The 23,114-nt window shown below is 46.0% G+C and overlaps 1 protein-coding gene across 1 annotated transcript in view; it reads left to right on the top strand.

The window, feature by feature from the left end:
• The window catches only part of PDZD4 (PDZ domain containing 4), a 138,121-nt gene extending 116,018 nt beyond the window's left edge, over positions 1-22,103 (top strand). Inside the window, exons 4-8 of the mRNA XM_066580773.1 lie at positions 4,891-4,989; positions 5,266-5,328; positions 8,731-8,832; positions 9,944-10,054; positions 18,146-22,103. Of these exons, the coding sequence (XP_066436870.1) occupies positions 4,891-4,989; positions 5,266-5,328; positions 8,731-8,832; positions 9,944-10,054; positions 18,146-19,762 (1,992 nt within the window). The 3' untranslated portion in view covers positions 19,763-22,103. The remainder of the gene's footprint in view (positions 1-4,890; positions 4,990-5,265; positions 5,329-8,730; positions 8,833-9,943; positions 10,055-18,145) is intronic.
• Positions 22,104-23,114: the final 1,011 nt, after the last annotated feature.

Below are 23,114 nucleotides of genomic sequence, written 5' to 3'. Positions count from 1 at the left end.
AATCCCCCATAGCTCTGCTCTCTCTCCTCGCTATGGGGAAATCCCAATGCCCTGTGGGGCTTCTTCTCTCTCTCCTCCTGGTGCAGCTGCGCTTTTTAAAGCACAGCTGCTCCAGTGAATGGGCTATTTTAATACGCATGAAGCTCGGGTCTTCTGAGCATGAAACATTGCTTGTTCACGCAAATTTGACACATGCGAGCGCCATTTCTTTTGCGCGCCTATTGATGCGCAAAAAAACACTTGTCTGACTGAAGGCTTAGTCTGGTATTAGTCTTAAATATTAGTGAATTTTTTAACCCCTTAATGACACGGCCCTTTTTTTCCTCCATTTTCATTGTTTCCTTCCCCACTTTAAAAAAATAATAACTCCTTTATTTATCCATCAACGTCGCTGTATGAGGGCTTGTTTTTTGCGGGACGAGTTGTGTTTTTCAATGGACCTATTTAATGTACCATATAATGTACTGAAAAACTTGTAAAAAATTCTAAATGGAGTAAGAAACAGCCTGCACCCAGGATGTATGATGAGTGATAGCCTCACGATCTCTCTTCATACATACCCCAATCCTGCAGGACATAACTGTACGTCCTATAGCGAGAAGGGGCTAAACATGGAAATGTAACAAAATCAAAAAGTTTTAAAAAAATGTTTAATAAAAAAAAACAGGATGTAAATAATAGGACATTTTCTGATGACACGTTCCCTTTAACTTAATCTCTTGATATGGCTTGGCTCAAATGTTTTTGCTTTCTTTTATATGCCTCCTCTGGGATTGTGGTAGCAGCATCTTAGAGTGTTGGTTATATGAATTCTATTATTAAAAAATGGCCGATGAGTAGAGATGAGTGAGTATACTCGCTAAGGCACATTAGTCGAGCGAGTAGTGCCTTAGCCGAGTATCTCCCCGCTCGTCTCTAAAGATTCAGGGGCCGGCGCGGGTGACAGGTGAGTTGCGGCGGGGAGCGGGGAGGAGAGAGGGAGAGAGAGATCTCCCCTTCGTTCCTCCCCGCTCTCCCCACCGCTCCCCGCCCCCCGCCGAGCCCCGAATCTTTAGAGGCGAGCGGGGAGATACTCGACTAAGGCACTACTCGCTCGACTAATGTGCCTTAGCGAGTATACTCACTCATCTCTACCGATGAGCCATAGATGAATCTTGGTAAGAATAATTTAGAAGTGTTTACTATCACATATGACTGTAGATTAGCATTGGTGCACCATCACCTCCTTAGGCTTCAACTTGATTCTGCTTGACCCATCCTACATGACTAACCTTGCCCTTTGTCACAAAAGGAAATCTCATTCCTCCTTCATGAACTCTTCTTTGTTCTTGGCGGGGTTCCTCTCCCACTCTCATTAGCCACCAACTATCTAGTGAACTCATCCTTATCTGTCAGGAGTTATAAAGTGCAGTACTGTGCAAACGTTTTAGGCAGGTGTGGAAAAAATACTGTGAAGTAAGAATGCTTTCAAAAATAGAAGAGTTAGTTTATTTTTGTCAATTAACAAAATGCAAAGTGAATGAACAAAAGAGAAATGTAAATCAAATCAATATTTGGTGTGACTATTTTTTGCCTTCAAAGCAGCATCAGTTCTTCTAGGTACACTTTCACACAGTCAGGGATTATGTAGCATTTCAATCATTTGTATGATTAACCAATTATACTAGACAGGTGATAAGGATCATCATTTTCATGTGTAGATTGAAACACAGTCATTAACTGAAACAGAAACAGCTGCGCAGGAGGCTTAAAGCTTGGTGAGGAAGACACAAACTCTGCTACAGAGGTGAGGTTGTAGAAGACAGTTTCATGGCACAGGTCATACACCATGGCAAGACTGAGCACACAAATAATACAAAAAGTAGTTATATTGCATCAGCCAGGTCTCTCTCGGGCAAAGATGTCAAAGCAGACTGGGGTTTCAAGATGTGCTGTTCATGCTTTCTTGAAGAAGCACAAAGAAACAACAACATTGAGGACCATAGATGCAGTGAAAGGACAGGGAAAGAATGCAGCAGATGAAAGACACATAATGCTTACTACCCTGCGAAATTGGAAGAGATCCAGCAGTACCATCAGCTTAGAACTGGCAGAAACCAGTGGGATTCAGGTACACCCATCTACTGTTAAAAAAAAAAGTTTGGACAGAAGTGGTCTTCATGGAAGAATTATGGCTAAAAAGCCATTCTTTTTATGAGGAAACAAGGCAAAGTGACTGAACTGTATATAAAAACATAGGAACTGGGTGCAGAAAATGTCAGCAGGTGCTCTAGACTAATGAGTCAAAATATGAAATATTTGGCTGTAACAGAAGGCAGTTTGTTCGCCGAAGGGCTGGAGAGCTGTAGAATAATGAGTGTCTGCAGGCAGCAGTGAGAATGGTGGAGAGCGGTACAATAATGAATGTCTGCAGGCTGCAGTGAGAATGGTGGAGAGTGGTACAATAATGAATGTCTACAGGCTGCAGTGAGAATGGTGGAGAGTGGTACAATAGTGAATGTCTGCAGGCTGCAGTGAGAATGGTGGATAGCGGTACAATAATAATTATCTGCAGGCTGCAGTGAGGCATGGTAGAGAGCGGTACAATAATGAGTGTCTGCAGGAAGCAGTTAGAATGGTGGATAGCGGTAAAATAATGAGTGTCTGCAGGCAGCAGTGAGAATGGTGGATAGTGGTAAAATAATGAGTGTCTGCAGGCAGCAGTGAGAATGGTGGATAGCGGTAAAATAATGAGTGTCTTCAGGCAGCAGTAAAGCATGGTGGAGTGGTATAATAATGAGTGTCTTCAGGCAGCAGTAAAGCATGGTCGAGTGGTACAATAATGAGTGTCTGCAGGCAGCAGTGAAGCATGGTGGAGAGCAGTACAATAATGAGTGTCTGCAGGCTACAGTGAAGCATGGTGGAGAACGGTACAATAATGAGTACCTGCAGGCAGCAGTGAAGCATGCTGGAGAACAGTACAATAATGAGTGTCTGCAGGCAGCAGTGAAGCATGGTGGAGAGCGGTACAATAATGAGCGTCTGCATGCTGCAGTGATGCATGGTGGAGAACGGTGCAATGAGCGTCTGCATGCTGCAGTGATGCATGGTGGAGAACGGTGCAATGAGTGTCTGCAGGCAGCAGTGAAGCATGGTGGAGAGCGGTACAATAATGAGTGTCTGCAGGTTGCAGTGAAGCATGGTGGAGAGCAGTACAATAATGAGTGTTTGCAGGCAGCAGTGAAGCATGGTGGAGAGCGGTACAATAATGAGTGTCTGCAGGAAGCAGTGAAGTACGACGGAGAGCGGTATAATAATGAGCGTCTGCAGGCAGCAGTGAAGCATGGTGGAGAGTGGTACAATAATAAGTGTCTGCAGGAAGCAGTGAAGCATGGGGGAGAGTGGCACAATAATGGGTGTCTGCGGGCAGCACTGAAGGATGGTGGAGAGTGGTACAATAATAAGTGTCAGCAGGCAGCAATGAAGCATAGTGGAGAGCGGTACAATAATGAGTGTCTGCAGGCTGCAGTGAAGCATAGTGAAGAGTGGTACAATAATGAGTGTCTGCAGGCTGCAGTGAAGCATAGTGAAGAGTGGTACAATAATGAGTGTCTGCAGGCAGCAGTGAAGCATGGGGGAGAGTGGTACAATAATGGGTGTCTGCAGGCAGTGAAGCATTGTGGTGGAGGATCCTTGCAAGTTTAGGACTACATTTCAGCAGATGAAGTGAGGGATTTGGTCAGGATTAATGGTGTCCTCAATGCTGAGAAATACCAGCAGATACTTATCCATCATGTAATACTATCAGAGGGGCTCCAAGTTTATTCTACAGCAGAACAACAACCCCAAGCATGCAGCCAATGTCATTAAGAACTATCTTCAGTGTTAAAAAGAACAAGGATTCCCTGGAAGTGAAAATACGGCTTCACAGAGCCCTGATCTCATCTTCATCCAGTCTGTCTGGGATTACATGAAGACACAGAAGGATTTGAGTGAGCCGACATCCACAGAAGATCTGTGCTTAGTTCTCCAAGATGTTTGGTACAACCTCCCTGCCGAGTTCCTTCAAAAAACTGTGGACAAGTGTATTTAGAAGAACTGATGCTGTTTTGAAGACCAAGGGTGGTCACACCAAATATTGATGTGATTTACATTTCTCTTTTGTCCATTCACTTAGCATTTTGTTGACAAAAATCAACTATTAACTCTTCTATTTTTGAAAACATTCTTACTTTGCAGCATTTTTCCACACTCCGTTCTGGCTCTGGGGGGTCCTGAGTGGGGGCGTCCCAAAGTCTTAAGAGACAATCCCTTTAATAGATAAACTCTATGTTTTTATGTCTACGTACCTTTCCTATGTGGCTATTATTGTTTGTTGTGTTTTACTTCTCTACTCTGCTTCACGATGACCTCTGTTTGTTATAAATAACTCTAAAACACCAAGTCCAGTAATTGGACTCCAGCGACTATTCACTAGAGATTTTAGAAGGCCACTTCAAGCCAAAGTCTGCCGACTGGGTGGCTTTCTTGAGACATAAAAGAACATGGTAGATGCTGACCTGAGAAAGATATCTACGGTAAAGACGATCTGTTGAGTTGGATTTTTTTGGTCATTGTCAAGTGCTGTCGTTGACTTTCTTGGAAAGTCTATCTTGACAAACCACAGAGGAACAACACGGGGCATGCTCACATATGGAGTGGGATGAGTTTATAAAACAGCTAAGAGCCCTCATCAATGGAAACCCAAATCATGGGGCAAGACACTCAATCTGCCAATTGTTGGTGGTAACCCGTAAGGACCAACCGTGAACACCAAAGTGGATGTCTAAGATCTCTAGTGAATGGACAGCTTTACATCTAAAGCAAATTATTTTATTAAGTGGCCTGTCCTGTATTTTTTATCTCCTCCAGGAAGTAGAGTTGTGTAAAATAAATCACCAAGACAAGCTTGGCCTAACAGTTTGTTATCGCACTGATGATGAAGAAGACCTGGGGATATATGTGGGAGAGGTATGAAACTGTGAATCTTCTTCAAGTTGTATTGCTCTTGCTCTTCCCACATTTTCTCTATTGAGTTAATTCCTTTCATCTCAGCTTTTTTAGTATTTACTTCCAAGCTTGCTAAGAGTTTCATCTGTCATTAGACTTTTATCTCTGCAGGTTGTGGGAGTTTGAAGAACAAGTACATGATTTCTAGATGTGGATGTGAACTGTGGATATGCAGTTATAGAAACAATACGAACAGGATTATATATATTTAATCTTGATACTTTTTTTTTCTTAAAGGTGAATCCAAACAGTATTGCAGCAATAGATGGGAGGATAAGGGAAGGAGACAGAATTCTACAGGTAATAATGAAATAATGACAACATACAGGGGGTGGACAAAAATATGGAAACACCGTATGAAATGCATGCCTTAAAATCGGTCTCTCTACATATCTTATTGAAATAGGATTTATAATCCCATGTAATTTAGGCGGAGGAAATACAGATGCTGCCGGGCAGAATTGAACATCTTCCTGAGCAACAAGGCTCTATTGGTCAGCGGTTTGAGCCACTCAGTTGCTGTTACCAGCTGGCTTTCAAAACCACCCAGAGCAGGGCCAGAGGTGAAGTAAACACAAATTTGCTGGGAAAGCTCTCAGCCAAGCTTAGGTCAAAAGGGCAGCTCAGTAGTAATGGTTAAAATTACATGCATTTTTAAGATGCTTCCATATGTTTGTACCCCCTGTATATAATGTATGCACTATTACTCATTGATATCACTCCATACAACACTACTTCATGTGATCGTTTAATTTTTTTCTGGAGTTGTTCAAAAGATGTGACCAGTAAGGGTAACATTAATATTCATAAAATTAATGAAGAAAATGTCTGAAATAAAATATGAGATTACAACATGGGATTGCATGCTAAAATATATGTCATATCATGATAAAGTACTGAAAAGAAAGAGAAGGATGGAATGGGTGATGACTAGGGAGAACTGGCATGACTGATTTTGGAAGGAGTTTTGAGACACTTAGATGTGGTAGGGCTTTAGAGGTAACTATAGGGTGCATAAAGGGTGGGTGGAGCTTTACAGTCCGAAGAGGAAGAAGTGGTTGAGAGTCCACTATTCTGCACTGACCCCGGAGCAGAGAACAGCTCACCCATCCTATTAGATGTCTGGTGGCTGGGTGAGGGTTCCTTTGTAGATTTTATGCAGTCACAGAAGCTGCCGTAAAGTAGGTCCTGAAAGGCAATTGCTTGGTGGAATTCAGGAACCATTAGAGGTATGGAAACCGCTTTGGTAAGTACAATGGTTGGCGGTTGGTCCCATAGGCTTTGCTCCGGGAACAGGTCAAAAACAGTCAGTTTCAGTGCAGTACTCCAGACAAGTTTGTTATCCCTCTGAGACGACATGGTGCGATGGGGAAGTTATCTTGGTACTTTTTGACTACAGTCTTTGTGGACCTAATTTATTGTATTGTTAAATATTATTTTATACCTGTAATATTAATAAAGATGCTGCTGTGGCCATTATTTTCTACTGTCAAGAAGTGTCTGCAACTATTTTGGAAAGAATGGGATGGAGTGGGTAATATAATATTATTTTATTAGTAAGTAAACAAAACCGGCTCTCCAATCCACAAGTCATGAAACGCTAATATATACAAGGGATGGACAAAAATATGGCAACACCATACGAAATGCATTGGATTTTAACCTTTTGCACTGAGCTGCCCTTTTGACCCCTGCTTGGCTGAGAGCTTTCCCTCCAGTCTTGTGTTTACTTCACCTCTTGCCCTGCTCTGGGTGGTTTTGGGAGCCAGCAGCTGAGTGGCTCAAACTCCTGACCAATGAACCCTGTTGCATGGGTAGATGTTCACATCTGCCCAGCAGCACTTGTGTTATATTACCTTCACTTAAGTTACATGGAATTATAAATAATATTTTAATAAGACATGCAGAGACCGATTTTGAGGCATTCATTTCTTATGGTGTTTCCATATTTTTTTCCACCCCCTGTATATATAAATCGGATGTAATCAAAAAGACGGATCCAGCGCTATATGTCAATACTGGTGGCCTATATTGAAATAACAATAGCGTACTTGAATAGAAAGTCATGGATGCGCTACATGATGGTATGGTGCACGGGCCCCTGGGGGCCCCAGAACATGGATTTCAGTTTTGTGTTGTGATTTCTGTAAGAGATACAGAAGCAGAAATCCATTTTCCGCATCTCTCTAAGTCCTGTGGGGCTATTGCCATGACTAAAATAAGGAAAGCATACTCAAAGTTATGAATAACCGGTGGCACGGAATGTTAACTTAAAGCATTAAGAGTCAAGTTAAACTTGACTACATTTGTACATATGGTAAGCATCACATTATAGACCATGACTTTCCTTAAGTTTTCTCAAGACACACCCAGATCTGAACCAACAAGTCAACACTTCTTGGACCATAACCTTAAAGTAGACAAGCAAGAAGTGATTTAACATCTGAGAAATGGATCAGACTATAAGACGTGCTGACTTAAGTACTCAATATATTTCCTGGAAATCTTGGGTCCCTGCAATTACTCATGGAACTCAGAAATGGCAGAGAAGCATGTAAATTCTTAAATTATAAATCGATTTTACATAATTATCCCATAGTATACTTTCAACCTTCATCTGAACCTGGGAATTGACCAGAAGCACTTACTTTGAACTCCTAATGGTTACATACATTTTCCAGCTATTAAGGTGGATTTACAAAATTCTTCCGTTTGACTATATTGGTAGCTAAAAAACTGTATTTAGCAATGACTAAACCATTTCTTTTGTCAGACACACGTGACAAAAATGCACATGAGGGTAAGGAGCCATTACCACAAGAAGATACCACACCAAGTATATGATATCTATCAATGCTTCAAAAAGAAATCCAAAACTTTCACTAGAATTTTTGATTTTGGGTAGCATCAGGAAAGGGTGTCTCCCTTCAGAAACTGCTGGTTTCATAGTCATCATATAGAAAAACAGAGATATGCACCAGTATAGCTAATTAAGAAACCAGCATTGATTGTATCTCCATCTGGGACCACCATAGCCTGACCCGGGTTACACCTTGCAAGATCAGATTGGACTAAGGGAGGACTGACTGAGTCTGGAAGTCACTGTAGTCTATGGAGGTTGTGGGTGGGAGCTCACACTGCACTGGGTATACTACTGAGGCGTGCAATACGCAGCCCAAAAACATCCGTGTGTATGAGCCCCCTGAGTGAGCTACATACAGCGCTCGTAGTAGCTCCGTCTCTTCAGGACTGTCAGAACAGAAGGAGGAGCTATAAAAACGTCCAAGTGCCATGGTTGCCCAACCCAAGGCTTGGTGTTATACTTTAGGCTGGGAACGGGAAGCAGACCCCCCAACCCTTCCGGGCTCCTATACAGCTGAATCGGCTGCACAAGCAGTATATCCACCTCTATATCCAACTCCTTCAAGTAATTAAATAACATGAAGGTTTCTACTAAAAACCACCCTTGGGATTGTTTCGTACACAGCGTCTCTTCGAAAAACACCACTGCAGCTTTTATACAGTTTTCTGAGCCAAAACTGGAAGATGATCCAACACAAAGATGTAAAAATGTAGATTTCCTTTTGAGTTTATTTCTGACTTGGGTCAAAAACTGTAATGGTGTTTTAAAAAAAAAAAAAACATCTTGTGAAACCGCCCTTAATGTAGATTTACCAGATATATTATCTTTCTTCGTCACAGATTAATGGCATGGATGTGCAAAACAGGGAAGAAGCAGTAGCAATTCTGACACAAGAGGAGAGCACAAATGTTTCCTTGCTGGTTGCCCGTCCGGAGACGGAGGTGAGATGGTTCTCTTGGGTTCCTATCATTCCCCTAATCTAATGATTATATAACATAATTATTGTATCACTCAAGAAAGGTGTCCAGCCCCTCTTGTACTCTATTAGTGAGTTCCCCATCACCACATCCTCCGGCAGAGAGTTCCATAATCTTACTGCTTTTACAGTAAAGAACCCTCTTGTATGTCAATATAGAAACCTTCTTTCCTCTAGACGTAGAGGGCGCCCCCTTGTGACAGTCACAGTCCTGGGTATAAATATATATGATAGGAGAGATCTCTGTGTTGCTCCCTGATATATTTATACATAATTATACTCATTATTAGGCTGCCCCCTCAGCCGTCTTTTTTTTCTAAACTAAATAACCCCAATTTTGATCATCTCTCAGGGTATTGTAGTCCGCTCATTCCATTTATTACTTTAGTTGCCCGTCTATGCACCTGCTCAAGCTTTGATATGTCCTTCTTGAGTATCTGTGCCCAAAACTGTATGCAATATTCCATGTGTGGTCTGACCAGTAAAGAGGAAGAACAATGTTCTCATCACGTGCCCCAAGACCTCTTTTGATGCACCCCATGATCCCACTTGCCTTGGCAGCAGCTGCCTGACACTGGTTGCTCCAGTTAAGCTTACAGTTAACTAAAATCCCCAAGTCCTTTTCCATGTCAGTTTTGCCCAGGATGACTGATATAGGCAAGGATACCACATGATTGACAGGGAAGGGGTTTGTAAAGTGCATGCTGGTACTTTAAAAGCTATGTGACCATGCATGCCCTCCAGGCTGCTGTCAGACAGCATGCAGAAGCCGGAATAGAGCGTCTACTGAAGAGGAGTGAAGGATGCATGCCACAGCCGCTAGGAGGAGAAATCAAATGGCTGCAGCCGTGAACTGTAGCGGATTCACTATATTTAGAGGTTATGGTCTTCTAAAATCATTCCTTTATGTATGTCTTATAAAATACCATTATACAGTACATCCCTACGACCACCTCGTAGCACCATGTACAATGGCAGTCTTGGCAAATCCATTGCTATATCACATGGCAGGGTATGTAAGTATAAAACATATTACTATGCTATGACTTTACATTATCCCCCTCTGGTTCTTCTAGATGGGCAGAAGATGGAAGGATAGTGACAGGGAGGACTTCTTGGATGATTTGGTGTCTGAAAATGAGGAGGAACTACAAGCACAAAGGCTTAACTCCCCACCTCAACAACAGGTACATATCTACAGTAACACAGTGACAACATTGCAACCTGAAATCAGTGCATTGTAAAAATCCTTTAACCTTTCCCAATCCACTGTCTGACCTCTGAAGACATTATGATTTAAGACTGTACAGCTCCGATGTTGGAAGACGTCCGTCGGGTTCTCTTACTGTATATTGCCAGCCTCTCTTCTGTTGGAGCCTATCCAACGTGTCATCTCATGCAGTACTGGCTTTAGCCAGCAGATAGCGCCGTTGTATAACAGCAGAAAAAGAGTAAGCCCCCTAGGAAAACCAGAATAAAAATTAGATTGGAAAGGGTTAATCTGGCCTAAATGGGAGTAGACTATTGCTATAGTTTCCTAGAACTTTGTTTTTAATGACTCTATCTTGGGTTAGTCTTAGAGATGAGCGAACGTACTCATCCGAGCTTGATACTCGTTCGAGTATTAGCGTGTTCGAGATGCTCGTTACTTGAGATGAGTACCACGCGATGTTCGAGTTACTTTCACTTTCATCTCTGAGACATTAGCGCGCTTTTCTGGCCAATAGAAAGACAGGGAAGGCATTACAACTTCCCCCTGCGACATTCAAGCCCTATACCACCCCCCTGCAGTGAGTGGCTGGCGAGATCAGGTGTCACCCGAGTATATAAATCGGCCCCTCCCGCGGCTCGCCACAGATGCGTTCTGACAGAGATCAGGGAAAGTGCTGCTGGTGCCGAAGCTGCTATAGGGAGAGTGTTAGGAGTTATTTTAGGCTTCAAGAACCCCAACGGTCCATCTTAGGGCCACATCTAACCGTGTGCAGTAGTGTTGATGCTGCTTTTAGCAGTGTTGCACAATTTTTTTTTTTCTGTATATCGGCCGTGCAGAGCATTGCGTCCGCAGTCTGCAGTCATTGTACAGAGTATAGGGCCAGTACTGGTGAGGCAGGGAAAGAGATATACAGGCTATACAGGCAGTGGGCTTTTTCCAAAAAATTGGGGAAAAATACTATATTTGGGCTGCCTGTGACCGTCTTCAGTTTACTGCGTGTCTGCTGGGGGTAGTAGTCCTAATTAATATGCAGCTAAGCGTTACAGCAGGCTTGCGCAAAATTGTTTCCTGGATCTGCTGTCTCTGTTACATCAGCGCCGTCATCCCGCCAGAGGGAAACAGTATACATAATATTATACGCTGCCTACAGTATCTATCTGCTGGGGATAGTAGTCCTAATTAATACGCAGCTAAGCATTACAGCAGGCTTGCGCAAAATTGTTTCCTGGATCTGCTGTCTCTGTTACATGATCGCCGTCATCCCGCCAGAGGGAAAGAGTATACATAATATTATACGCTGCCTACAGTATCTATCTGCTGGGGGTAGTAGTCCTAATTAATACGCAGCTAAGCGTTACAGCAGGCTTGCGCAAAATTGTTTCCTGGATCTGCTGTCTCTGTTACATCAGCGCTGTCATCCCGCCAGAGGGAAACAGTATACATAATATTATACGCTGCCTACAGTATCTGTCTGCTGTATCAGCTCAGCATTTAAAAAACAATAGAAGCAAAATACTTAAGGCCTACTACTGGCCTTTGGCCACTTGACTGCTTCTGCGCTGTAAATTCCACTAGCTCAGTCATAAGCACCTACGTCTCACTACAGGCGTGCGCAAAATTGTTTCCTGGCTCTGCTGTGCGTTCCGTAAGGGAAGTCAGCCTCCAACCACAGGCCAATAAGCGGCACATTTAATTACAGCGTTCTGTTTCTGCACTACTGGTAATACAGCATGCTGAGGGGTAGGGGTAGGCCTAGAGGACGTGGACGCGGGCGAGGACGCGGAGGCCCAAGTCAGGGTGTGGGCACAGGCCGAGCTCCTGATCCAGGTGTATCGCAGCTGACTGCTGCGGGATTAGGAGAGAGGCACGTTTCTGGCGTCCCCACATTCATCTTACAATTAATGGGTCCACGTGGTAGACCTTTATTAGAAAATAAGCAGTGTGAGCAGGTCCTGTCGTGGATGGCAGAAAGTGCATCCAGCAATCTATCGACCACCCAGAATTCTGTGCCGTCCACTGCTGCAACTCTTAATCCTCTGGCTGCTGCTCCTCCTTCCTCCCAGCCTCCTCACTCCATTACAATGACACATTCTGAGGAGCAGGCAGACTCCCAGGAACTGTTCTCAGGCCCCTGCCCAGAATGGGCAGCAATGGTTCCGAATCCTCTCCCACTGGAGGAGTTTGTCGTGACCGATGCCCAACCTTTGGAAAGTTCCCGGGGTCCGGGGGATGAGGCTGGGGACTTCCGGCAACTGTCTCAAGAGCTTTCAGTGGGTGAGGAGGACGATGACGATGAGACACAGTTGTCTATCACTCAGGTAGTAGTAATTGGAGTAAGTACGAGGGAGGAGTGCACAGAGGATTCGGAGGAAGAGCAGCAGGATGATGAGGTGACTGACCCCACCTGGTTTGCTACGCCTACTGAGGACAGGTCTTCAGAGGGGGAGGCAAGTGCAGCAGCAGGGCAGGTTGGAAGAGGCAGTGCGGTGGCCAGGGGTAGAGGCAGGGCCAGACCGAATAATCCACCAACTGTTTCCCAAAGCGCCCCCTCGCGCCATGCCAACCTGCAGAGGCCGAGGTGCTCAAAGGTCTGGCAGTTTTTCACTGAGAGTGCAGACGACCGAAGAACAGTGGTGTGCAACCTTTGTCGCGCCAAGATCAGCCGGGGAGCCACCACCACCAGCATGCGCAGACATATGATGGCCAAGCACCCCACAAGGTGGGACGAAGGCCGTTCACCGCCTCCGGTTTGCACCGCTGCCTCTCCCCCTGTGCCCCAACCTGCCACTGAGATCCAACCCCCCTCTCAGGACACAGGCACTATCGTCTCCTGGCTTGCACCCACACCCTTACCTCCGCTGTGCTCGGCCCCATCCACCAATGTCTCTCAGCGCACCGTCCAGCCGTCGCTAGCGCAAGTGTTGGAGCGCAAGCGCAAGTACGCCGCCACGCACCCGCACGCTCAAGCGTTAAACGTGCACATAGCCAAATTTATCAGCCTGGAGATGCTGCCGTATAGGGTTGTGGAAACGGAGGCTTTCAAAGGTATGATGGCGGTGGCAGCCCTGCGCTACTCAGTTCCCAGTCGCCACTACTTTTCCCGATGTGCCGTCCCAGCCCTGCACGACCACGTCTCCCGCAACATTGTACGCGCCCTCACCAACGCGGTTACTGGCAAGGTCCACTTAACAACGGACACGTGGACAAGCACAGGCGGGCAGGGCCACTATATCTCCCTGATGGCACATTGGGTGAATTTAGTGGAGGCTGGGACAGAGTCAGAGCCTGAGACCGCTCACGTCCTACCCACCCCCAGAATTGCGGGCCCCAGCTTGGTGGTGGTATCTGCGGCGGTGTATGCTTCCTCCACTAAACCACCCTCCTCCTACTCCTACTCCTACGCAACCTCTGTCTCGCAATCAAGATGTGTCAGCAGCAGCACGTCGCCAGCAGTCGGTGTCGCGCGGCGTGGCAGCACAGCGGTGGGCAAGCGTCAGCAGGCCGTGCTGAAACTACTCAGCTTAGGAGAGAAGAGGCACACGGCCCACGAACTGCTGCAGGGTCTGACAGAGCAGACCGACCGCTGGCTTGCGCCGCTGAGTCTCCAACCGGGCATGGTCGTGTGTGACAACGGCCGTAACCTGGTGGCGGCTCTGCAGCTCGGCAGCCTCACGCACGTGCCATGCCTGGCCCACGTCTTTAATTTGGTGGTTCAGCGCTTTCTGAAAAGCTACCCACGCTTGTCAGACCTGCTCGGAAAGGTGCGCCAGCTCTGCGCACATTTCCGCAAGTCCCACACGGACGCTGCCACCCTGCGCACCCTGCAACATCGGTTTCATCTGCCAGTGCACCGATTGCTGTGCGACATGCCCACACGGTGGAACTCTACGCTTCACATGTTGGCCAGGCTCTATGAGCAGCGTAAAGCTATAGTGGAATACCAACTCCAACATGGGCGGCGCAGTGGAAGTCAGCCTCCTCAATTCTTTACAGAAGAGTGGGCCTGGTTGGCAGACATCTGCCAGGTCCTTGGAAACTTTGAGGAGTCTACCCAGATGGTGAGCGGCGATGCTGCAATCATTAGCGTCACCATTCCTCTGCTATGCCTCTTGAGAAGTTCCCTGTAAAGCATAAAGGCAGACGCTTTGCGCTCGGAAACAGAGGCGGGGGAAGACAGTATGTCGCTGGATAGTCAGAGCACCCTCCTGTCTATATCTCAGCGTGGTGAGGAGGAGGAGCATGAGGAGGATGAGGAGGAGGGGGAAGAGACAGCTTGGCCCAATGCTGAGGGTACCCATGCTGCTTGCCTGTCATCCTTTCAGCGTGTATGGCCTGAGGAGGAGGAGGATCCTGAAAGTGATCTTCCTAGTGAGGACAGCCATGTGTTTCGTACAGGTACCCTGGCACACATGTCTGACTTCATGTTAGGATGCCTTTCTCGTGACCCTCGCATTACACGCATTCTGGCCACTACGGATTACTGGGTGTACACACTGCTCGATCCACGGTATAAGGAGAACCTTTCCACTCTCATACCCGAAGAGGAAAGGGGTTCGAGAGTGATGCTATACCACAGGACCCTGGCGGACAAACTGATGGTAAAATTCCCATCCGACAGCGCTAGTGGCCGAAGGCGCAGTTCCGAGGGCCAGGTAGCAGGGGAGGCGCAGAGATCAGGCAGCATGTACAGCACAGGCAGGGGAACACTCTCTAAGGCCTTTGACAGCTTTCTGGCTCCCCAGCAAGACTGTGTCACCGCTCCCCAGTCAAGGCTGAGTCGGCGGGAGCACTGTAAAAGGATGGTGAGGGAGTACGTAGCCGATCGCACGACTGTCCTCCGTGACACCTCTGCCCCCTACAACTACTGGGTGTCGAAGCTGGACACGTGGAACTGAACTCGCGCTGTATGCCCTGGAGGTGCTTGCTTGTCCTGCGGCTAGCATCTTGTCAGAGAGGGTGTTTAATGCGGCTGGGGGAATCATCACAGATAAGCGTACCCGCCTGTCAACCGACAGTGCCGACAGGCTTACACTCATCAAGATGAACAAAGCCTGGATTTCCCCAGACTTCTCTTCTCCACCAGCGGACAGCAGCGATACCTAAACAATACGTAGGCTGCACCCGCGGATGGAAGCATTGTTCTCTATCACCATCAAAAACGTGGACCTTTTAGCTTAAAGGGGTGGTCTCGCGAAACCAAGTGGGGTTATACACTTCCGTATGGCCATATTAATGCACTTTGTAATGTACATTGTGCATTAAATATGAGCCATACAGAAGTTATTCCACTTACCTGCTCCGTTGCTAGCGTCCTCGTCTCCATGGTTCCGTCTAAATTCGCTGGCAGCTTGCTTTTTTAGACGCGCTTGCGCAGTCTGGTCTTCTCCATTCAGCACGAGCCGCTTCAGTGTGCTCCCCGCTACAGCTCTTCTGCGCATGCGCAGACGAGCTGTCACTGCTCGGGAGCGCGCTGAAGCGGCCATTCTGCACCATCCTCTGTTAGAGGAAGGTGCAGAAACTGGAGCTGCCCAGCGGAGAAGCCCAGCCCAGCCCAGCCCAGCAGCCCCGAGAAGCCTCCCAGGTAAGTGATGGGTCGGGGGGGGGGGGCTGCCGCTGCGCCGGGCTGCGCTGCCGCTGCGCCGGGGGGGCTGTCGCTAGGCCGGGGGGGGCTGCCGCTGTGATGGGGGGGCTGTCGCTAGGCCGGGGGGGGGCTGCCGCTGCGCCGGGCTGCGCCGGGGGGGCTGTCGCTAGGCCGGGGGGGGCTGCCGCTGTGATGGGGGGGGCTGTCGCTAGGCCGGGGGGGGGCTGCCGCTGCGCCGGGCTGCGCCGGGGGGGCTGTCGCTAGGCCGGGGGAACTAGCGCTGGGCTCCGGAACCTAGCGCTGGGCTCCGGGGCCTTCACCTGGGCTGAGGGTCTAGCGCTGGGGAGCCGAGGGCTAGCGCCGGTTACCTGCTGTCTGGTCGGCGGCTGCGAGGCGTCTGGTCGGCGGCTGCGATGCGTCCGGTTGCCATGGAGACACAGCTGGCGGCGTCTCGGGAGCGCGCACGTCGGGCTGCAGCGAGCGACGGGGAAAGAGCCGGCGGCCATCTTGAGGAAACTTTTATAAGTTGCTGAAACGCTGGAACGGTAAGTACGAACCAGCTAGAAATGTCATTTACAGGGGGGCTTTGTAATGTATGTTTAATGGGGGGGACTGGGCAAAAAAAAAAATTAACTGCTTCCTCGAGACATCTCCTTTAATCAATCTGTGTATAATATTCATCCTCCTCCTCCTGCTCCTTCTCCTGAAACCTGACGTAATCACGCTGAACGGGCAATTTTTCTTAGGCCCACAAGGCTCAGTCATATAATTTTTGTAAACAATTTTTCTGCGTTTCAATGCTCATTAAAGCATTGAAACTTTCACCTGAACCAATTTTTATTTTAACTGGGCTGCCTCCAGGCCCAGTTACAAATTAAGCCACATTAATCAAAGCGATTAATGGGTTTCACCTGCCCTCTTGGTTGGGCATGGGCAATTTTTCTGACCCACATTAGTACTGTTGGTACACCAATTTTTTGGGGCCCTCGCCTACAGTGTAATCCAATTAATTTTTTGCCCACCTGCATTAAAGCTGACGTTACATCAGCTGTGCTGGGCACTGCAATGGGATATATTTATGTACCGCCGGTGGGTTCCAGGGAGCCACCCATGCTGTGGGTCCACAGGGAGTTGTAACTGCATGTGTCTACTTCTTAAGAACCCCTGTCTGACTGGGGCATGCAGTGTGGGCCGAAGCCCACCTGCATTTAATCGGACGTTACCTCAGCTGTGATGGGCACTGCAATGGGATACATTTATGTGCAGCCAGTGGGTTCCAGGGAGCCACCCATGCTGTGGGTGCACACGGAATTCCCATTGCGGAGTTGTACCTACCTGTGACTATTTATAAAAAACCGCGGTCTGACTGGGGCATGCAGACACCTTGACAGAATGAATAGTGTGTGGCACATAGGTTTCCCATTGCTATGCCCACGTGTGCAGCTCCTGATGGCGGTGGTACAGGATTATATTTCTCATTGCTTCTGTACAGCATTGTGGGCTATCGCCCCGCCCCTTTTAAAGAGGGTCGCTGCCTAGCCGTGCCAACTCTCTGCAGTGTGTGCCTGCGGTTCCTCCTCATGGCAGACGCACTTATAAATAGACATGAGGGTGGTGTGGCTATGAGGCCAGCGTGTGGCATGAGTGCAGCTGAAGGCTGCGCAGGGACACTTTGGTGTGCGCTGTGGACACTGCGTCGTGCAGGGGGGGGGGGGTTGGCAGCATGTAACCCAGGAGAAGTGGCAGCGGAGTGTCATGCAGGCAGTGATTGTGCTTTGTTGGAGGTAGTGTGGTGCTTAGCTAAGGTATACATTGCTAATGAGGGCTTTTCAGAAGTAAAAGTTGTTGGGAGGGGGCGGGCCCACTCTTGCCGCTATTGTGGCTTAATAGTGGGACCTGGGAACTTGAGATGCAGCCCAACATGTAGCCCCTCGCCTGCCCTATCCGTTGCTGTGTCGTTCCCATCACTTTCTTGAATTGCCCAGATTTTCACAAATGGAAACCTTAGCGAGCATCGGCGATATACAAAAATGCTCGAGTCGCCCATTGACTTCAATGGGGTTCGTTACTCGAAACGAACCCTCGAGCATCGCGATAATTTCGTCCCGAGTAACGAGCACCCAAGCATTTTGGTGCTCGCTCATCTCTACTTAGTCTCATGTTCATGATCTTATATATTTCCAGATTTTTCTCCAGTCTGTCTTACTAAATTATCAGAATTTCTGGACTCCTGCATAATGGCTTAAATGAATTTTACTGTATTTTTAATTCAAGTCAGTCTATTGTAACATTCTAACTGCTATCCCTCAAGTCTTTTTACGTGATTGAGGTTGTCCACTAAGCTCAGATCACTACTTCTGCAATCTAATGCAATGTAGACCAATATGTAATAATTGGGATCATATGGAAGGGGGGGGGGATCTTTTTACAGTGTTATCGAGTTGTATTGTCCATGTTCTATAAAGTGTCTTCTTTTCATTGTAGGTTGAGAATGAAGAAGTTGAATGTAGCCCCAAGTCTCCTCGACCTTTCCCTCATCCAGCAGGCTTGAGCCGTAGTCAGGAACTGGACAGTGGAGTAGGAAGGACAGATGAAAGCACACGTAATGATGAAAGTTCTGAACACGATATTCTGGGTGATGACCAAACAAGCACTGCGAATACACCAGGAAGTCAACGTCGTTTGCGCTTCTTACGTGCGGACTCACAGCATCCTCTTCAATGTCGTGAATTTCACCATAGCTTGGACTCTTTGCTGGCAGCTGATGGATCAGCACCTTACAGTGAGGTTCTTCCACCAGGTGCTGGATTAACTGATGAAGAGTATGAGAGATACCGAGAACTGCTGGAAATTACTTGCCACATGGAGAATGGAAATGGACCTGCATTTGTCTATGCTTCGCGACAGGGTGGTCTAGATGTGAATCGCAATGAGAGCGTTTTACGTGAGATGGCAGTACTAGAGGAGGAGCTGCGACATCTGGAATTCAAGTTTCGCAATGTCCTAAGAGCACAAAAGATGCAACAGTTGCGAGAACGGTGTATGAAAGCCTGGCTCTTGGAAGAGGAGGACAGTCTTTATGAGTTTGTGGGTGGGGGCAGTGGGAACAATGATGGTTCCACAAAGCTTCCAGATATCACAGAGCTACCAGAGAGGTCAGATAAGGACAGTACCAGTGCATATAACACTGGCGAGAGTTGTCGGAGCACTCCACTAATGATGGAACCACCATTACCACTAGACAGTCCATTGAGGAGGATTAATGATCCTTCTGGTGCATTTTGCCAAGCAGCAGAAGGAATTTCATCTAACGCTAACATAAACAGAGGACATGGCAAGAATGTGCCTCCATACCCTGGTAGTCCAGAGCCTGTGCCATCAAAATTTCGGTCCTTGTGTCGGGAAGGGCGTCATCCAACAGAAGAAAGGTTAAGAAGAGCAACAAAACCAGGGAACGAGTTAGATCGGGGAAGTCGTGAAAACAGTCCATACCTCAGCAGACGTCAACGCTCCCAAAGTGGAGAACGTTACCGAAGCTGCCTTCAGCTGGCCCAACAGAGAAGTCTTGATGAACTTGATGTGGACCCCACATGTGGAAAATCTATGGGGGCTTCACAAGTCAGCCACTCTCACGTAGAGCCAAGAATGGAATGGAAAGTTAAAGTAAGGAGTGATGGTACCCGTTATGTGGCCAAACGTCCTGTTAGAGATCGCCTCTTGAAAGCAAGAGCCATGAAAATCAAAGAAGAGCGTAGTGGGATGACCACTGATGATGATGCTGTGAGCGAGATGAAGATGGGACGTTACTGGAGTAAGGAAGACAGAAAAAGACATCTCATGCGAGCCCGAGAGCAAAGGAAGAGAAGGGAATTCATGATGCAGAGCAGGTTAGATTGCCTGAGAGAGCAACAACAGCAGCAGGGTGCAGACGGCAAAGGCGAGATGAGCATCATTGCCCTCAGCCACCGCAAGACTATGAAGAAGCGTAATAAGAAGATCTTGGATAACTGGATCACCATCCAAGAAATGTTGGCTCATGGGACACGCTCCGCTGATGGAAAACGGGTTTACAATCCCCTGCTTTCCGTTACCACAGTCTGAGGAGCATCTAAATGCCAAGCAATCTTTGCCAAATCAGCACCTCTCTAATTTCTGTCTCTGTGCCACACCAACCATTCTTAGATTCCCCTTCTTTCAATCAAGACTCCCTTACTTTCTATGTTTTCCATTCAGTTACATTTTCTTAAGCCTTTTTTTTTTTTTGTCTTTCCTCGGTCTTTGAGGATATCTAAGAGGTACTTAAAACACAGGGTTAACTTTTAAACCAGCTCTTGCTTGTAGATTTCACAGCTTCAAAGACATTTTCAAAGTTCTCGATTTTTGGACTGGTGCAGTTGTGGAGAAAAAAAGTAAAGGAAATAGGTGGATGTGACAATCCATCATCGATCTTATCCCAGATGGAACGAAAAGAGAGCACAATGTTCTTTCTAAAAAGTAATGAGCGAATGAATACCATTGCATTTGCTAAGGGTATTTCTTCCGAAAGGTGTGGTCCTTCCATAAGGCTTTGTTGAAAAATATGGTTACCAAATCGGTTTATTATGAAAAATAAACTAAACGCTGCCACCTGGTGGTTGAAGAGCACATAGCAACAGCAACAACGTAGACTATACCTGAGGATGAAGAACAATACTGTAATAGCACAGGGATGGAACTTGTCAAGAGATTTGGAGAAAGAATCTGCCTTTTATCTTGTGGGCACAACTGCACATTACAAGACATTGTGCGGGCTCATGTCTTAGAGAATTTAACTCGTTTGTTGTTTCCAATGTGATTGTGACCTCGGATCTTATTTAAAACGGTTTTGTTTCCACAATTCTGTTTGACATTGAATGTGTGAGCCTGAGAGAGAGGAAAGTGGTGAGTCTGATATAATAGGAGCATGAAACAGAGAGATTTTTGCTGGGAGGAGAATGCCTTCTTTGTCCATATTTTAATATTTGGAGGAACCTCGATGACTCTCAAAGAATGAGACGCAACTGCAAATGAGGTCTTCATCAAACTGCCTTCAGCTCATGTCCTCTAGGTCACTTGTTTTGAGAAAATAAGTGAAAAAAATTCAAGCGACTTGTCCCTCCATCGGGATAGCTTTAACCCTTTCCAATCAACTGTCTGACGTCTGAAGATATTCTGATTGAAGGCTGTACAGCTCTGATGTCAGAAGATGTTCAGCAGGGTATTCTTACTGTATATTACTAGCTGCTCTGTTGTTGGGGGCCTCTCCAGCATGTCCAATACCGCAGTACTAGCTCTAGCCAGCAGATAGTGCCATTGTATAATGGCAGAAAGAGAAAGCCCCCTAGGAAACCCTGAATCAAAAATTGGATTGCAAAGGCTTAAAGCACTATTGATGAAATGAGACCTTGGTGTAGGTTCGCTGTAGACAGTCGAAAACCTAAAAAACCCCAAAACCCATTATATGAGCACAATAATGTTTGTTAAAGGTAAACAAAGAATTCTCAGTCTAATATGTCTGCAGCCTTGAATTTCTCGATATAAAAACTCCAAACCCACCCAAAAGGAGCTCAACACTAATGAAAAGCCGTTAGCACTGTGAAAGAAGGGCAATCTAAAAAGCAGGAAAGAGTCCGGCTAGGGTGGGAGAGCTGAAGAAAAATCTTTTACGAAATGCCTGTTTCAAGTTGAACCTCGCACACAAGAGATTTTACACTTACACCCTATTTCTTCAAATCCATCGACTGTAACTTACTATTTGCAAGGCAATACTTACCCCAGATTCTGGCCAGGCACCTTCATGTAGTGTTGAGCGAACCAAACCAGTCGAGCCCTGTTTCTGGTTGAACTTTGATAAAAGTTTAGTACGGCACAAACCCGAATCGAGTTATTAGCAAAGTTGTAACCGAAACAGTGTTCTACTGGTTCAGTTTACTCAACACTAGTCTGGTGCTCTGGTGTCTAAAAGCCATAACAGCTCTGTGTAATACTCTGAGAGTGCCATACGGGGCTTTTATGGCTCTTTGACAGTATTATAAACCAGTTTTAGGGATTTTAGCAAACTTCCGGTTTGGTTTAAAGTAATTCTGACAGAACGAAACTATTTGAAAAAGTTGGGCGAACTAGCTGAAAATAACTTTTCAAAAGTTCATATATCATATATCACTAATAGATTTGGCCAGGCTCCTGTTATACAGATTATTCTACAGTATCTGGTACAGATTATTAAACTGGGCTTCTATGGCTCTTAGACAGTATTGTACACCAGTTTTAAGGGTTTTTGTGAACTTCCCACATTGGTTCAAACTAATTTGGACCAAACCAAACTTTTTGTAAATCTTCGAACCGAAGCTTTGAAAAGTTTGCTTGTCACTACCCTTATGCTCTAATCAAAGGAGTTATCCAGGATTAGAAAAACATGGCTGCTTTCTCAGAATTAAAAGGTTTCTAAAGCATTCTTAAGAAATTGATGTAATTTACTAAATTACAACATTTTCAAAAAATATTTTGTTCTCTACTTTTTTGTTCATAATTTTACTTAGATATTGACTTTACCCTGATGGCCTTTCTTGTTTGCTTGATTTTGTCCCTTGCCATTTAAAGGGGTTGTCACACCAAATTGAGTTATTTCCTAGTCACAGGATAGGGAGTAGTTAGCTGATCAGTGGAGGTTCCTGGAACTGCACTGATCCTGAGAACGGGGATCCTGAAGGTTTACCCAATCATTGGAGTGCTGGTTGAGCATGCACACTACCTTCCATTATTTTAGTGGGGCTGCTGAAGATAGCTCACTGCTTCAACTATCTCCTACTATACATAGCAGTCCTATTGAAATGAATGGAGCATCTGTACACATTCTCAACCACTGGTCTGTTCATTCAGGGACCTTCAAGACCCTTATTCTAGGGATCAGAAATCGGACCCACACCAGTCAACTAGTTATACTCTATCCAATGGATACCTTATATGATTTGCTAAGAGAAATGTAAGAAGCGAAGTGACAATAACTTCTAAGCACAATTGTGAAGCAAAACCAATACTAGTTGTCACTTTTCAAATCCATTCATTTTTTGGTCTGAGAAAAAAAGTTAAATTACTACATTAGCATTAAATATCATAAAATTAGGAAAACATCTTAGATTGGACAGCCTCAAAGCTGAATCCTATAGCTTTAATGGCTTTGTCATACTACAAGGTTAGATCTGTATATACCAGGGGCAGAATATTTCCAATATCTGACTGGAGTTACTTCTGAAATTAACATAAAACATAGATTTTTTTGAAAATTTTGAGTTTATAGCGGGAGTTCTTTAATTTAGGCCCTTGTTGCCTCTGCTATGTCCATCCATTAGATATACGTCCCATTGATTTTTAATGAGCATCATGCAGTTCTTAATTTCTTCTGTGGTGGCGCTGTAGGTAAACAACTCTTGCTGCC

Source organism: Eleutherodactylus coqui, chromosome 10 (genome assembly GCF_035609145.1).
Source record: "Eleutherodactylus coqui strain aEleCoq1 chromosome 10, aEleCoq1.hap1, whole genome shotgun sequence".
NCBI classification, from domain to species: Eukaryota; Metazoa; Chordata; class Amphibia; order Anura; family Eleutherodactylidae; genus Eleutherodactylus; species Eleutherodactylus coqui.
This window is presented reverse-complemented; position numbering and strand designations above follow the sequence as displayed.